Source organism: Crocuta crocuta, unplaced genomic scaffold (genome assembly GCF_008692635.1).
Source record: "Crocuta crocuta isolate KB4526 unplaced genomic scaffold, BGI_CrCroc_1.0 scaffold255, whole genome shotgun sequence".
NCBI classification, from domain to species: domain Eukaryota; kingdom Metazoa; phylum Chordata; class Mammalia; order Carnivora; family Hyaenidae; genus Crocuta; species Crocuta crocuta.
In genome coordinates, this window is record NW_027530670.1 from 1,558,451 (window position 1) to 1,573,295 (window position 14,845).

The 14,845-nt window shown below is 51.3% G+C and overlaps 1 protein-coding gene across 5 annotated transcripts in view; it reads left to right on the forward strand.

The window, feature by feature from the left end:
- The window catches only part of DENND2B (DENN domain containing 2B), a 153,227-nt gene that overhangs the window by 127,060 nt on the left and 11,322 nt on the right, over positions 1 to 14,845 (forward strand). For 4 of the 5 annotated variants that reach the window (XM_077769154.1, XM_077769155.1, XM_077769156.1 and 1 more), the window contains 9 exons: positions 3,654 to 3,805; positions 5,322 to 5,537; positions 6,524 to 6,620; positions 7,219 to 7,263; positions 8,253 to 8,437; positions 9,531 to 9,640; positions 9,858 to 9,927; positions 12,702 to 12,779; positions 13,328 to 13,468. In XM_077769154.1, the coding sequence (XP_077625280.1) occupies positions 3,654 to 3,805; positions 5,322 to 5,537; positions 6,524 to 6,620; positions 7,219 to 7,263; positions 8,253 to 8,437; positions 9,531 to 9,640; positions 9,858 to 9,927; positions 12,702 to 12,779; positions 13,328 to 13,468 (1,094 nt within the window). The remainder of the gene's footprint in view (positions 1 to 3,653; positions 3,806 to 5,321; positions 5,538 to 6,523; positions 6,621 to 7,218; positions 7,264 to 8,252; positions 8,438 to 9,530; positions 9,641 to 9,857; positions 9,928 to 12,701; positions 12,780 to 13,327; positions 13,469 to 14,845) is intronic. The other variant, XM_077769158.1, reaches the window with a different exon arrangement.

Below are 14,845 nucleotides of genomic sequence, written 5' to 3' on the forward strand. Positions count from 1 at the left end.
GATCAGGAAGTTTAGGACTGTGTTTGGAGAAACTCTCAGTGCCTATGCACATTCACACACACTTCGTCCCTAACTGGTTCTTCCAGTTGTGTGTGTGTGTTTAGTGAGTGCCGTTTGGTACATGTGGTTAATGACCAAAGTTGCTGCGAGGAGAAGTGGGGGCAGGGCTGGGTGGGTTGGTTTCTTCCTTGAGAGGATCAGTGTGATAAGTCTGGGCTTTGACAAGCCCCTTTAAAAGAGTGCAAAGCAGAAATTCTTGGCGATGCCCTTGTTCCATATCTCATCAGCAAAGCTGGGAAGGGTTGAGACCTCTGGCTTCCCCAGCTGGGCTTGATGTGATGGGGCTGCTCAGGGCCAGGCTTCTGGGGAAGAGAGAGGGCCTACCTCTTTTCCTGTTCCTGCTCCTCGGGCACCACAGTGCGGACTGCTCCCGAGGAAGCTGTGTGGGTGGGAATGCAGGTAAAAGTCTGGTGGCTTGCCAGGCTTCCTATCTTGCACCCATACCCCTGCTAAATCTTTCACATGTTCACTCTGCTGTAGCTTCTCCTGCCTTACTGTAGTCTTGCTTCCCCGGAGGGAGTTCTGAGTCCTCTTCTCTAGCCCTCTTCCTCTCCCAGTTCTGAGCCATTGCTTTGGGATTACTTTTCTCTCGGCAGGTTCAGGTGCGGTTCTACTCAGGGTCTGCTTGGTCTCTGCATATCCCCATCCCCTGGGCACCCGTAATCCCTAGAAAGATGACTGGGGGTATGTCCTGTGAGACAGATCCAAAACAGTGGCCAGAAATAGTCTAGGAAGTTGAGAGTAGCAGGTGAACTAGGGCTATGAAGGGCCCAGCTAAGAGTGGGGAGGCAGGGCTTGGGCTGGGGCCTGCAGTCATTTCCTGGAGAAATGATTAGTGGCCTGCTTATATCAGAAAGCATTTTAAGCATTGCTGAAGAAGAAAGAAGCTGGTGTTGAGTCTGGGAAAACAGGAGAAGTATTGAAGCCTTCCTGAAATTTTGTCCCCAGAGGCAGTACTAGTATTGAGACCCTGGTGTTCCCAGTCGTTTTCTTGTCCCTGATGTGCATCAACATTGTACTTCTGTTACTTCCCTGGACCTTGATCTCTCATCTGCTTCTTGGAGCTTTGGGTTTTGTATCAGTTTTCAAGGCTCTTGATTCTTGGGGAAGAAAGAAGGAAGAGAAGGAAGGTGAGAAGGAGAAGAAAGGAAGGAGGAAACGATGGAGGAAAGAGGGTTTGTCTTGGGAGTCATGTCACGGCACTCAGGATCTATTAGGAGGTTTAGAAACATCTACCTAAAGCAGTGGTTCTTAACGGGGCAGGGGAGTAATTTCATCCATCCACCCACCCACCCATCCTTCCTTCCTTCCTTCCTGCTTTCCTTCCTTCCTCCTCTGTTCCATCCATTTATCCATCCATCCATCCGTGCATTTATCCATCTGCTCAGGGGACATTTGAGAGTGTCTGGAGACATTTCTGGTTATTACAACAGAGGCAGTGCTACTGTCTTCTAGTGGATCGAGGCCAGGGTTGCTGCTGAACATCCCAAAGATGCACAGGAAAGGCTACCACCACAACAAGAATTTTCCAGCCCCAAATGTCAGTAGTTTGGAGAAACTCTGGTCTGAAGGACTTCAGACAAGGTCATCCTGTTGGTTGAGGGATGATGATAAGGACTTTGGCTGGTCATCCAGGTCAAGGCAGTTTGAATTTGATGAGCTTGGAATAAATGTTCTTCCTGCCCCCATCCGAACAGTGATGCTCTGGTCCTGTTTCCCAGGATCAGGAAGATTGTGTCCTGGCATTCTTGAGTCCTTGATCCACCCACCTCATCAATACAGAATATATTTTGGAGGGAGACCAAGAAGTACTGAGTCTATCCTGACAATTCTCTAAGTGCCCAGAGTAGGGTAGGCTGGATGCCAGGTTTGATACTTGGCTTCTTGAGGCAGAGCTGCTGGGCCAGCTCTGCTTAGTCAGGACTCTGGAATGGAGACAAGTCATCTTCATAGCATGACTGTGTTACAGGAAAACGTCTGCTCAATTGCTGGGGACTCTGCTTGGTGCTCGGAATCACTTCATCTAGTCCCAAATCCTTTCTTGACCCATTCTTGACTCAAGTTCAAGAGATTTGTGTTGCTCCCATGGCACCCTTCCTTCACATCTCTTCCCTCCCCCTACCTCTGTGAATGCATTTCCTAAATTTATTGTGGTTTTTCATGATAGTAATAAGTAGATACCCCCAGTCTGGGGGGAATCTTGACTTTGGAAACTTAGAAATCTGTAAGCATAATAGGGATTAGTTTTTCTCCTGTGTCCCATCCTAGGAAAGCTTGTACTCTCAGTGGACTTATTTCTAGTCCTATGGCTCTTTATTTGCCTATTCCCTGAGAAGTGGTATTTGAACTTCTTTGGGGCGTGAGGCACATCCAGGCCCCCTCAGGGCTTAGCAGTCACCAGCCTCCATCCTGCTGCTGACCAGAGAGAAGAGAAGTGAGCCCTGTTCTCTTCATGTTTGCTACTCCCAGCAGAGCCTTATGCTGGTCACTCGTGCCTAGGTCCCACGTCCCAGACAGGGGCATTGATGTGGCAGGGAGAATATGGAAAGACAAGGAAAAGAGGAGCAGAGGGCAGTATTCACTCACAGTGACCACAGTTCCGTTGCAGGATTGAGCCAGGACTGACGTGGCTCATGGTGTCATTGGAATGTAGGAAAGTCCAGGGATGGTTGTAGGGAAAGAGGCCGGCAGGTATGGCTATGGGAAGGAGTTGCTTTTATGGGCAGGGACTGTGCTATTGACTTCCTAAGGTTTGCTCGTAGTGACAGTACAGTGCCTACTGCCAGGAATTTTAAGAATTAATCCTGAGAAGCAAAAACTCTCCATCCTCACCCCTAGGCCCAGGCTGCATCAGGCCTTTCATACCTCCCTGTGTCACAGCAGAAGGGTTTATTCCAAAAGGGGAGTGAAAATCATTCTGTTTTTCCAGGTCAGCAGTAGAGGAAATAGAGTGACACTGTAGTGAGAGCAGTTCATTGAGCAGATCATTACTGATCTCTCACTATTTGGCTGACAGTGTTCTGTTGTGGGGGTTACCTGTGGACCAGATGGTAGACCTGCCCCGAAAGAGGGGTGTGCAGTATAGTGAGTAAGAGGGAAGCCTGGGAGTGTCCTGCTCCTTGTATTTCATCAGTGTTCCCCCATGCCCAACCCCCAGAGTGGATTTAGGGAGTATTGCTAGTGGGACAGACTGGTGACCTCTGAAAGCCTTTCCTACCTTGAACTGTGTATCTCTGGGGCTTTCATGGCAGAGGAGCTGGAGCCAAGGAACAATGCCTGGTGTTGGCTTTGTCCGCTGGCTGGGAGCAGGCAGGGGTAGCTGAGCCAGTCTTGTGCAATCTCTGAATTTATAAAGCAGAGGCCAGACAAGGCTGAGCTGAACTGGGGGGTGGGGGTGGGGGATTTGCTTCTGGTCTTGGAGCCAGGATCTGTTTGTAGCCTCCCCACTGCAGACGGGCAGCTGTATGACTCATGGGCTGAAGGGCCAGGCAGAAGCCATTCTCTTTGGTTCACAGGAATTCTGCTTGTTTATTTGTGAGTGCATGTGTTTCCTCCTTCCCTTCTCCCTGTCTCTAACTTCTCCCCCTCTGCAGGAGATCTGCCCAAGGAGAATCCATACGAGGATGTGGACTTAAAGAGCCGAAGAGCAGGACGAAAATCCCAGCAACTGTCTGAAAACTCCTTGGACTCTTTGCACAGGATGTGGAATCCTCAGGACAGGAAGTACAACAACCCACCCACTCAGGTAACTGCAGCCCTGACTTGAGCCAGTGCAAGGGCCACAGTAGAGGCCTGTCCTACCAGGGTATGGGCCCACTTCCACTCATGCTCTTTCCCTCATAGTGCTTGTCAAAGGAGGTGACCTCAGGAAAGGGCTCTGCATGCAGGGACTTCTGTCATGTCAGAATCCTTGTGGTCAAGTGAGACACGCCCCTGGGGCACCCTGCCCCCTTTCTTCCCTTCACTACTTGAGCTCTGAGCCGCAACACCAAAGGCATGAGCCTCTGCCGCCTCCTGTCTTATCATTGTTCCTGCTCCCTTTTGTGGGTAACAGAAAGACAGGACCTTGGTTGGAGTCCTGATATTGTGCAGCTCTGGCAGAAATGATCTCAGTACTGGCATTTGGGGGCCAGACATAGGCCCAAGAACCTGATTTGGAGAACTAGACAGGTGTCTACCAGACCTGGAGCCACCTGTGTTGGAGGAAATAAGAATGAGTCTTTAAGGACTGATAGAAGGCAGAATGAGAAAAAAGATGAAGGGTCGAAGGAGTCCCTTAGATTTTAGGTCATTCTGGCCTTGTCTGGGGTGGACAGGAAGCAGGAGAATGAAGGTGCTCTCTTGGACCTACCCAGGCAATTTGAATTCCCTTTGCAAATGGAGGGACCTGGATATTTTGTAACATTGGCTAGAGAAAACAGAAATTATTTCTTCTGGTTTTGGAATGATGTAATCATTTTATAAAAGATCACCTTTCTAATGTGCTATATTCAAACAGGCTTCCACTGAACTTGTGTTGCCAGACTGATTGGGTGGGAAGAGGGCATTGCGGGATGGGAGGAAGGAAGACTTGCTGAAGAGTGATGAGAGGCCAGTGCTGGAGGCAGAGAGTGGGTAGGAGGCAGGCCGCGGTGGCAGGGGTGCTGCCTTTCTGGCAGTGAGCTGGATCTGTGAGGAGTAAGGTGCCCTGTAGGGAGGGGTGTCGGTCTAGATGAGGGAGTAGATCAGGGCCAGGGAGGGGCAGCTGGGTGAAGGAGCCAACTGGCTGTGAGGCCCACTTTGCCAGGCGTTGATAGTGAAAGCCCAGAGCCCTGTTCTGCTTGGAAGAAGGAAGCAGTACCAGGCTGCCATGTGATTATGGCCCCTGCTTAAAGAAGCCAAAGGGCTGGATTGGGGACTCGGGGTTGGTCGGGGGGTAGGGAGTAGGAGACTAGCTCCATCAGCCAGGCTGAGTAATGAGCAAAGTCTAAAGCTTGTCCGAAAGTTCAGGAGGAGCTCCTCAGAATTCCTGCTTAGCCTTATCTTCACTGAGATCAGAGCCCAATTTTCTTAGCCTCTGCTTTCTTTTTTCTGGCAGAGGTGGTTCAGCTTCCTTTGTGGAAGCATGTATCTAATCTAGCCCTGACCTGCTGATTAGCAGATGAGGTCTTAAAAGTGGAAAGCCAGGCAGAGGGAAATTCCAGGGTAGGATTTGGGGGAGCCAGGGATGCCAGCCAAGGCATGTGGTGAACCCCTCTCCCATGTCTTCTCTCCTACGCCAGCTGTCCCTGAAACCCAGCAGCCAGTCCCTGCGCAGTGGGAACTGGTCAGAAAGGAAGAGTCACCGGCTGCCACGATTACCCAAGAGGCACAGCCATGACGACATGCTCCTGCTGGCTCAGCTGAGCCTGCCATCTTCACCCTCTAGCCTTAACGAGGACAGCCTCAGCACCACCAGCGAGCTGCTGTCCAGCCGCAGGGCCCGCCGCATTCCCAAGGTAGCCTCCCCAGAGGAGCCAACCTGGGCTGGGCAGGTGGGTGGGCAGGTGGGCAGCTTTTCCTTCCCTTCCTTCTTCCCACCCTCCCTGCTTCCCTCCCTCCCTCCCTCCCTTCCTCCCTCCCTCTCTCCTTTCCTTTCCTAATCTGGGGCTGATTCCTCAATTCTTGAATAAATTCTGGGTCCTCGCACTGGCCCTTCTCTTTCATCTGGTTAATTCCCTTATTACCAAAGATGCATTAATGGTGATGAATAGGTGAACAGATATTAGGGCAAGAACAGGCTAGCCTCCCCCGCAGGGAGTGCTCTATGCCATTGAGTGAATGGAAACCAGTCCTTTAGGAGACTCCCCATTAGTGTGTGTGGGGTATGTATTTGGAGATCTCTCTGCACACATAAACACTTCCAGGCTTTGAAGGACCTAGGACTCTAGCATGAGTCTTCCTTTCTCTGACTCTCAGAATTGAGAGTTTTCAGCAATGATTTGCACACACAGGCAGTCAGACCCAAATCCCCAGCCCAAAGCTGCAGGATTTAGCCAAATGGTATTTTTAGCTTGCAAACAATGCTTGGGTATATTGGGAATTTAGCTCCTTCCTGTCGGGGCCCCAGGTTATAGCCTAGAGGGAAAGGCTCAAATCTTTGTTCCTGTTATTACGTCTGAGGAGCTCTTTGTCTCCTTTGGTTCAGTGACTCTGGGGACCCAGAAGCTCCCATCCTGTCTAGTTTGATCACAGTTCCTTCCTCTGGGGAGCTAAGTTTAACGTCGTTGTGTGGTGGGGCAGGAGACCAGTTAGGGGATGAGGTAGAGAGCTACCAGACAGTATGCACTCAGGGTCAGTACAGCAGGGAGACCGGTACTGGGCCCAGTGTCAGAAGAGCAGAAAGCTCGCAGCTGAGAGAACAAATGGGCTACTAATCAGCCTTCTTGGAAGTAGGGGCAACTGATGTTAGGGTTACCTTACCCTCCCTGCTTTTCTCACCCAGCTTGTCCAAAGAATTAACTCCATCTACAATGCCAAGAGGGGAAAGAAGAGGTTAAAAAAGCTGTCTATGTCCAGCATTGAGACAGCATCACTGAGAGGTAGGCCTTGATATCTGAGCTGGTTCATGTGTCTGGAGCCCTTGGGCATTAGGAATGGGGAGAGGCACAGACCAGCCTCAGTTTACCCTTCTGTGGGCTGATCAGAGGATCCTCTTGCCCTCTGGGAGGGTAGAATCCTGCCAAGAAGTAGCACATAGAAGGGGAGGGCCAAAGAGGGAAGGAAGCCATGGGATGGGTTAGTTCAGGCTTTGGGCTGAGAGGCCCTGATTAGGGAGGTGGGTGTGGGAATCCACTTCTGGCAAAAGGAAAGGCCAGGCTTATGGAGCACTGCAGTCTGTTTCCCATTTCAAATCTTGGCGTCCTGGAGGCAGGCCCTGTGTTCCAGACCTGTAGGCCTCTCTGCTGGTTCAGTCTCCCGCTCAGGCCTTCAGAAGCTTCCCCCAGATCAGGACTGGGTGCAGAGGGGTTTGTATAGCAGTTAGCACCTTCGGTGTGAGCTCAGAGGGGCCCTGCGCCCATGGGGGTCCACGCTAGGTACAATCCATCCCTTGTGAGAATAGCTGGGAGGGGGGCATGGAGAACATTGGCTGTGGTGTGGTGGCTCAGCAAGTGTGCACCCCTGCTGTTACTTTTCCAGATGAGAATAGTGAGAGCGAGAGCGACTCTGACGACAGGTTCAAAGGTGAGGCGTGGCTCCCCAAGAGCACGGAACCCCTTCCCAGCCCTGGCTGTAGGGACTCACCCCCCTTCCTCTGCACATGTAGTTCCAACATCCCCATTTGGCCAGCATTGGAGAGGCAACAGGCAGGCAGGATAGCAGCCACCAGAGCAAGGAACTATAGGGGAGCGCCTCCTACTGCACGCACGGCAGCCCTGCCAGGCTGAACTCAGATGTCCCCCTTCACCTGGACTTCCACAAGGTGTCATCCACGGGAGTTAAGTGCTAGATTTGCCTGGTAAATGCTGCAAATCTGAAGGGTTAGACGGTTTAGAAGATTACAAATTCCTCTTCTGGCTGTAAGAAATGTGGCCATGGTCTGAGGAAAACTGGTCCTCCGGAGGCCCCAAAGCCACTCACGCCCCATATCCATAGAGAGGAGGCCTGCTACCTCCCTGAAAAGGTTTTGGGAACTTCCTGTTCCAGCAGCGTTGGACAAATCTCTGTTCTTTCTCTACTGGGAAACCTGCCTAGACTTTCCTGGATGGTTAAAGTATGTGGGAGCTACCTCCCTCCTTCCCTCCTCCACTGGTTCCCCCAGGTATGTGGCAAGTGGACTTTGGGTCAGGGGACAGGGACACAGGGTCCAGGTCCAAGAACTCTGAGAGGGGTCCAGGATGAAGCCTCCATGGAAGTTCATGTCTTTTTCTGCTGGCACTAGGCAGGGGTAGGTAGGTGCCAGTGATACACGCCTGGGTTGGCTGGACTTAGGCCCGGCCATGGCCCAGCCTCCAGAGGCTCCTGTAGTAGCTCCCTGAAGCAGGGCAGGGCCTCTGTGCAGGTGTAGATACATTGCTCCTGTCACTTCTCCCCCCAAAACCTGCCTGGAGAGGGCCTCAGACCAGGGTCCTGCACTTAGAGGTGGTCTACAGAGGCAGAGCCCGAGAGGGAGGCTGATGTGGAGTCTCAGAGGGTTCAGCCTGCCTGTCCCCTGACCTGTGACCTGCCCCTAGCCCACACCCAGCGCCTGGTGCACATCCAGTCAATGCTGAAGCGTGCACCCAGCTATCGGACCCTGGAGCTGGAGCTGCTCGAGTGGCAGGAGCGGGAGCTTTTTGAATACTTTGTGGTGGTGTCCCTCAAGAAGAAGCCATCTCGAAACACCTACCTCCCTGAAGTCTCCTACCAGTTTCCCAAGGTGAGGCCATCTTTGCCCCCTCCCACCCACTCCTCTAGCACCTTCTGCCTTCCTGGCCCATCTGTGGAGAAAGAGAGATCCTGTTCCTGCCATACCCACTCCCCTCAGTGCAACAGCCCTGAACGTAGACCTGCTAGCCAGCAGGGAAGAGGGCTTCAGGGGTGTGGGTTTGTGTCAGTACTTGTTCAGAGCCCGAGAGAGGAGAGAACACTTTCCAGTATGCTTAGAATGAAATCCAAATGGTTTATAAGGAAAGGCAAAGGGCCTGAGGAAGGGCCCCCAGGTACTTCACCTATTTTATTTCTTGTTTTTTTTTAACCATTTTATTGAGACCTAATTCACATACTGTATAATTTAGCCATTTAAAGTAAAAAATTCAGTGACTTTTAATATATTAAGAGTTGTACAATTAGAACATTCTTATCACCCCAGAAAGAAACCCTGTACCCATTAGCTGTCCCTCCCCACCCCCACTTATCTTCTCTCTTAACCATACCTTCTCTGCCCATCACCAGCCAGCCAACCTGGCCTCCTTTCCCTCTGCCTCTGCCTGCAATGTTCTTTCTTCATCTCTGCACATGGCTGCCAGCTCTTTTTCATTCCTCATTCTCTGCCCATATAGTACCGTCTCCAGGAGATCTTTCCAAATACCTAAGATATCCTTTCCCTGCCTGGCTCTGTCTGTATTATCGCCCTGTTTATTTCCTTTGAAATAAACACCCTCTGAAATTTTGTTGTCGGTTGTCTCACCCTCCTGACCAGAATGTGCAGGGGCAGGGATCTTGCCCACATTGTTTTCCATTGGTAGCCCCAGAGCACGACACAGAGCCAGGTGCCACAGAAAAGCGCTCATTTGGCACATATTGAATGAATAAATGATGACTCAGCCCACACCCAGACCTTGCTGTAAGAATCGGGAATGGGGACAGGACTGCTGAGAACCAGAAGTATGCCAGTTGGTAGGATGCCATCTAGAGCTCTCCAGAGAGGAGATGCTTCTCAGCCATCCCCCCCCTTCCTCCCCCCCCCACCCCCCCACTCCAGGATGCATGCCTTCTCTTGTCTATCTCTCCTCATATTCCTCTCCTCGTAGCTGGATCGACCCACCAAGCAGATGCGGGAGGCAGAGGAGAGGCTCAAGGCCATTCCCCAGTTTTGTTTCCCTGATGCCAAGGACTGGCTTCCTGTGTCAGAGTATAGCAGGTGAGGCCTGGCCTGGTCTGGCTGGAGTCAGGAAGGGGGCAGAGTCTCCTTTACCCCCATAGCAGGGGCAACTGCATGGGGCACACCTGGGTCCCAGCTTGCTCTCTTACAGCAGCCTAGCCCTCTACCCCCTCCCTGGGAGGGCATTCCCTCTTCTTGGGTGCTATTTCCTGGGTCCTCAGATCCTTCCCTGATGCCAGACCCCTCCTTATTCCAGTGAGACTTTCTCTTTCATGCTGACTGGGGAAGATGGCAGCAGACGCTTTGGCTACTGCAGGCGCTTACTGGTGAGTAGGGCCATTCAGTCCTTGGGGGGCTGGGCCACAGTGTGTGTGTGTGTGTGTGTGTGTGTGTGTGTGTGTGTATGCGCGCACCTTCTTCAACTCTAGCTTGTATAAGAGCCTACATTCTACTTCTTCGTATGCTCCATGAGGACACTCCAGCACACACACACACAGTCTCACACACTCACAGGGATGAGGCACTCCTGGGATGGCAGGGCTAAGAGTGGCTCCTCTGATCAGCCCCCAGGATCTAAGATAATCTGTAATAAAAGGAGAGAGCGAATCACCTTCTACTGGGCTGTCATATGTTTTTAACTTTCCTACACTTTTTCTTCTCATTGATTTCCCTTGGGCTTCTGGGCTCTGATTGCTGATGCTAGATTGCAGGATCGTATCGCCACAGCAGTATATGTGTGCATCAGACAGGGGTGGAGGACAACCTGCCTCATGCCCATACTGGCCAGCCTGATGTGAGGAGGCATCCTGTCTGTGGCCTGGGAGTGTTGGAGGCTGAGGAGGGACAGAGTGGTACCTTCTCTGGAATTCTGGGAGTGATGCCTTGAATGCAGAGGAAAGGGAGGGTTTTGAAAATATAAGCCATTCTAGATAGAGAGAAGCCCTTTCCCAATCCTCTTCCTGTTAGTTCTGGGAAGTAGACTGAGGTAAGGTAAAGAGAGTCCTGTTGCAGTCCTCCCTGAAGTTCACTAGGGATGTTGTTGGTTTGGGGTGTCAGCAATGTTTCAGGGTCCCCATGCCTTAGTGGGACAGGGACCCACTAGATGCCAGTCCAGGGGCAGGTGAAGAAGATCTGAGGCAAGGCTAATATACATAGCAGGGACCCCAAAAGATGGATTCTGGGCCATTCATTCGTTCATTCTGAAACACGTACAATACTCCTGTTGAGGGTCAGGAAACATGTTAAGGGCACATGAAGATGAGTTAGATATGAATCCAGTCCAATCCTCTAGGAATTTTAGATAGCCTAGTAGAGGGAGTGGAACTTTCAATGTAGAAGAGAAAGCAAAGGGAATGAATTATTATTTAGGACCTGTTATGTTCCAGGCTAGATGCTGTAAGTATGTCATCTTTTTTGATACTTATAATAGTCCATGAGGTATTATTATGTCAGTTTTATAGATTAAGAAATGGAGACTCTGGTGGAATGACTTGCCCAGGGTCACACTGCCAATTAGAGACAGCCAAGATTGACCCAAAGTTCTTCAACACCAAGTCTGATACTCTTGGATCACCCCAAAGGGTAGACTGGGGACAAGGGATATTTGAATATTGAATGCCCAGTAATGGGGCTAAGGGAACGTGGAGCAGTATGGATGCCAGGTGGGGACCCAGGCAGAGGCCAGCATGCCCAGGTTCACCTGGGCCTGGAGAGGAACATTCCGAAGGCTGCCTCTGCAGGAATAGTGATGGAGTGAGCCGCTCCCTTGCAGCGGGCCTGCTGCCCCCAGGGAAGAGCGTGTTTGTCCTGGCGTGCTCAGAGAGGGCCTGGGCTGGGCCCCTGCCAAGGGGGCTGGCACTAGCTCGGCATTCCTGCAGATTGGACACAATGATTCTAACCCAAATCCCACATACTTGATTTAATCACTTGGGGCTTTAGGGGAGGCGGGGGAGAGGGAAAGAGAGAGGAGTGAGTTTCAGGCCTAATATGGACAAAAACAGATTCTGCCTTCTCTTTAGATCTGTGACGTGTGGCCAGCAGGTTTGGAAACTGAAATAGACCCATCTGCATTTGCTTAGCAGCCTGCATGAGGGGCCAGCACCTGCTGCTCTGTTCCCTCCCTGTTCAGCCTTGCCAGGCACTCAGGCCTCTGAGCCAGAGGCAGCCACAGAGCCCTGCCAGCCCCTGGCTGGAGAAGGAGACTCCTGTGGACTCACCCCTGCCTGCATTTGGGGGCTCCAGGCCTGGGGAGCTCTTGATGCACATCTCCTCCAACCAGTCACCTTTTCAGTCTCCTTTGTCCTTTGTTCTCTGCTCTGTAGCATACCTCTATTGTGTCTTTGTGTCCCTTTCCCTTCCACCCTGTCAGAAGGCAGCATGCTTTAGAGATAAGACAGCAAAGGCCAAAAGAGAGGCCAAAAGAGAGTCCCCGGCTCCATGACTTTTAGATGCATGCCCTTGGGCAGTGGCTTAATATTTTTGTAACTCCATTTACTCATCTATAAAATGCAGGTGATAGTGTCTGAGTCACAGTATTTGTCATGTACCAAGCCCAGGACTCAGATATGGTAAACATTCAATAAATAGTACTTTACTTACTGCCCTTATCTATTTTCAGTTTGCCTTACTAGAATGGGATGGATCAAGGAAGGGAGGAAAAGGGACTCTAGAATAGGAATGTTTTGCAGAATGTCCCCTGTGAGCTGCAGAGGACTACATGGCTTGCTCCTAAGAATGTACACAGTCCCTCTCATTACCATTGCATCCTCTGGATTCCCGACCTCTGGGGATATAAATCTACGAATCACCCTATAGCTTCTGCCAAACTGCTTAATCCGTTGCCAGCCTCTGTCCGTGTCCTCTGGGAGGAACTTGGCAGGAGTCTGGCAGCTTGGGCTGGAAGACCCAGCAGAGGCTGAAGCCTGCCCCCAAAGAGTGTCAGCCTTTCCAGACCTAGGGCCTGGTTGAGTAGAGGTTTAGTGGGGTCTTAGAGTCTTCCACTAGGGGAGAGCAGTCCTTAGTCTTTAGTTCCCAAGGAAAAGGAGCCAGATGTAGTCATCATGCATTCTCTGTATCTGTCTCTCTCTCCTCTCCGACCCAGCCAAGTGGGAAAGGGCCTCGGCTGCCAGAGGTATACTGTGTCATCAGCCGCCTTGGCTGCTTCGGCTTGTTTTCCAAGGTAAGAGGGCTCTGGCTTACTTCTCTCCCCTTTTCCCCAGTGGACGGCTCCCCTAGGAGTATCAGCAGCCAGCTTAGATGAGAAAACCACCTGTGTGTGTGAGTGAGCGGGTGCAAGAGAAAGAGAATGCAAGAGCAAGTAGAGCAGGCTCTCTGACTCCTTCCTGTTCCCAAGCCTGGTTCTCCAGCTGGCCAGCTGGCATCTCCCCGGCTCCTGCACCAGCGTGGTCGGCTCGTGTCATAGCCCTCCCTGGGCCATGGGCAGAGCCAGAGGCCTTGGGAAGCCAAATGCCCAGGGACCCAACTCTCAAATGGAGTTTCCTTTGCCCAGCTCCTGGGTGTGAGGCAAAGACGAGTTAGTGAGCAGAGCAGTCATCGAGTGCCAAGGAAAGCAGGAAGGGTAGAGTGTAAAGCTGCTGGCGAGACAGTCCTCTGGTCCCCCAGCTTTTGGCCCCAACTGGTCAGATGCCAGGCCACCCTTTTCTCTGTCCAAGAGGTATGGAAGGGCAATGCCCTGACACCCTCTTTGGGCTGCTGGTGGTGGCACAGGTCCTCGATGAGGTGGAGCGCCGGCGTGGGATCTCCGCCGCCTTGGTCTATCCCTTCATGAGAAGCCTCATGGAGTCGCCCTTCCCTGCGCCAGGGAAGACCATCAAAGTGAAGACGTTTCTTCCAGGTGCTGGCAATGAGGTAGGGATTTCTGCTGCCCCTTCTTTCACACTATGGATGTGGGTTGGAGCAAGGCCTGCAGAGCCAAGGCTACCCTGAGAGGGGCAGAGCACAGCCCCTTCCTTGCTCACCGTGTGTGTGCACCTGATCAGTGGGGACTGGAGAAGTGAATGACAGAACTGTAATTGAGGCCCAACTCCCTACAGCTGCAAGGAGGCCTTCCCTGACCTGCTTGGACACCACTGCATTCCACCTGCCCTCCTTTAATTCATTCATCAGGTATTTCCTGATAGTGTTCTCTCATAGTCAGGGATCATGCCACATCTGGGAGCAGTCATGAAGTTGACGTGGGGCACAGCTCTGTCTTTGTGGGGTTCATAGTCTAGTGGAAGAGACCAATGGTAAATACATACGCCTGCATTTATTTTTTTTTAATTTTTTAATGTTTTATTTATTTCTGAGAGAGAATGACAGTGTGAGCAGGGGAGGATCAGAGAGAGAGGGAGATACAGAATCTGAAACAGGCCCCAGGATCTGAGCTGTCAGCACAGAGCCCAATGTGGGGCTCGGACCCACGAACCATGGGATCATGACCTGAGCCGAAGTCGGACACTTAACCGACTGAGCCACCCAGGCGCTCCTATACGCCTGCATTTAAATAGGCAGTTTCTAAATGTGTTAAGTGCCAAGTGTAAGCACAGGAGTGACAGTGTGTAACAGAGATCTGCTTTAGGTTTGGGGGGGCCAGGGAAGGCCTCCTCTGAAGAAGTGACTAAGGTGAGTAGGGTCAGCTAAATGAAGTAGAGGCAGGAGACTGAAAGAAAAGGGTGTGGATGGAAGATGATTCCAGGTGGAGAGGGAACAGTGCCTGCAAAGGCATATGTTGGGAAAGTGACAAGGAACTGAAACCAGGCCAAGATGGTCAAAAGGGTAGTGAGCAGGGCATGATAAGAAGCGAGGGCCATGTCGCAGTATGCCTGCTGGGCCAAGGTAGGGATTTTGGATTTTATCTAAAGCAGGGTTATAAGATCTGAGATATTTTTTTAGAAGCTCATTCTGGCTGCTTTGGAGATAATGGATTGGAATGAAAACAGGGAGACCAGCTAGGCTCCTGCATAGTATTATAGGTGAGAGATGATAGTAGCTAGGATTAAGGTGGTAGAAAAACGAGAAGTAGGTGGAATTGAGATGTATTTTACATCAGTTTGAATGGAAATAAAGAGTAAATGTTAGGGAGATTTTAAGGCTAACTCCCGTCTTTCTGGCTTGAGTGACAGGGTAGCTGATGGAGTGCTGCCTGTAGGGAAGCAGGCTCTGAAGAGGAAGAGGAGGAGGTGGATCTTGTATGTGTTGTTTAAGATACCTGTGAGGCACCCGAGAGAAGATCCTCCTCAGACC